Raw genomic sequence first — 1,695 nt, forward strand, 5'->3', positions numbered from 1 at the left:
TCGACCAGGCGTTCAAGTCCGAGTCATTATTTTTGGACGCGTTATTACAAGGTAGGTGTGCAAATTACTCCAACAAACACTATAGTTTGATGGACCGATCTGCCAATGGAAGGGGTGTCGCCCATTGCTTGCCAATTAGTGCACACACACACAATGGCATTTGCTGTATAGATGTAGCACAACTTTAAATACGAACGTACACTTTAAATTTGTGCCAGAGAACAGATCTAAATATCTAATACTACTATCGTGTTTATGTATATGTATGTATGTACTCAATACACCAACCAACTCGAGCATACAAATGGAATTGCAGGCTGTCAATTATACATGTCATTTCTTGAATCTTTTTGGACAAGGGTGGATGGTGTTTGTGTGTCTCTCGCAACAACGAGGGAAAAAAATAAAGAGGAAAAAAAAGAGGGGGTCAAATGTGAAGAAACCAAAGAGGAAAAAAGGGGAAAAAAAAGGAGAAAGCTCTCACGCGCCGAAGAAACACACATCCATCCGCCCGGAAAAAAACGATCGGTGGCCCGGCGGTGGAGAGCGCTCACGAGCCGGCGGCCCTCGCGCCGGCGGCGAGCTTCTCGGCGGTCTTGGCGAGAGACTGGAGGTTGCACTTGACGATGGTGTCGACGAACACGCGGGTGTCCTCGGGCGTGTTGCCCGGGGGCACGTCGACGACGTAGGACTCCACCACGACGGTGGCGGCCGTCGGCGCGGACGGGGACGGGTGGACGGTGGTGACCGAGAGGTAGTTCTTGAGGCGGTGCTCGCCGCCGACGACGCGGAAGCTGAGGACGTGGCTCTCGTCGTCGAGGATCTCGAGGCGCTCGCGGGAGGACGCCGCGGGGAGGCCCGACACGACGCGCACCTCGCGGAGCGTGCCCACGCCGCCGTCCCCGGCGAGCAGCGCGCAGCTGCGGACGAACCGCTTGTACGCCTGGGGCTGGTCGAACCGCCGCACCACCGACCACACCGCCGCCGCCGGCGCCGCTACGTGCTGGACCACCGCGGAGCAGCACCGCCCCGACCCTGGCTCCGCGTGCTCGTGGTGCCGCGCCACCTCCACAGGCACCTCCCCGTCGTGCGCCCCGCACCTCGTCCCCGCGACACCCGCCGCGGCCACGGCCGCCTCCGCCGCGCACCCGACCGCCATGCCGACGCCTGCTAGCGCCCGGTGGTGCTGGTGCTGGTGCTGGTGCGGGATGCCAGGGCTGGACGCCGGGATGCACGGCATGTCGCGCTGTTTCCTTGTCTCCTTCGCTTCTCCTCCTCCTCCTCTTCTTGCTCGCTATGTGTTCGGTGGAATTTCTATGCGGCGATGAGGAGGTTGGAGAAGAGGTTGATGAGGAAGAGGCGTATATATATTCGCCAGTGAGGCAACTTGCTGTGCGAGCTACTAGCCTGTACTGTTGCAAATAAATCTACTACTTGTGTGCTTACTTTAATATATAGCGTGTGATCTTTCGATTTATTTAATTGGCTCTCCTTAAGACGGTTCGATAAAATTTTGAACAAATTGGACAAGTTGCATGGGGGGAGGGTTGTTTGTTTGATTCGCTTCGAAGTGGTACTAGTTTACAATACTCCCTCACTGTGTAAATTAATTGTCGGTTTAGCTTTGGTTTATTCAAAGGGTCATTAATAAATTTGGAGCAAATGGCCAACTTGTATGAGCAGGTTGTGTGTTTT

The 1,695-nt window shown here is 55.4% G+C and overlaps 1 protein-coding gene across 1 annotated transcript; it reads right to left on the reverse strand.

The window, feature by feature from the left end:
• Window positions 1-228: 228 nt before the first annotated feature.
• LOC127765085 (abscisic acid receptor PYL4-like) lies at window positions 229-1,398 on the reverse strand. The gene has a single exon (XM_052289891.1). The coding sequence runs from the start codon at window positions 1,238-1,240 to the stop codon at window positions 551-553; it is 690 nt and encodes a 229-aa protein (XP_052145851.1). The 5' UTR covers window positions 1,241-1,398; the 3' UTR covers window positions 229-550.
• Between the last annotated feature and the right edge of the window lie 297 nt (window positions 1,399-1,695).

The sequence above is a fragment of the Oryza glaberrima genome, chromosome 3 (assembly GCF_000147395.1).
Source record: "Oryza glaberrima chromosome 3, OglaRS2, whole genome shotgun sequence".
Taxonomy (NCBI): Eukaryota; Viridiplantae; Streptophyta; class Magnoliopsida; order Poales; family Poaceae; genus Oryza; species Oryza glaberrima.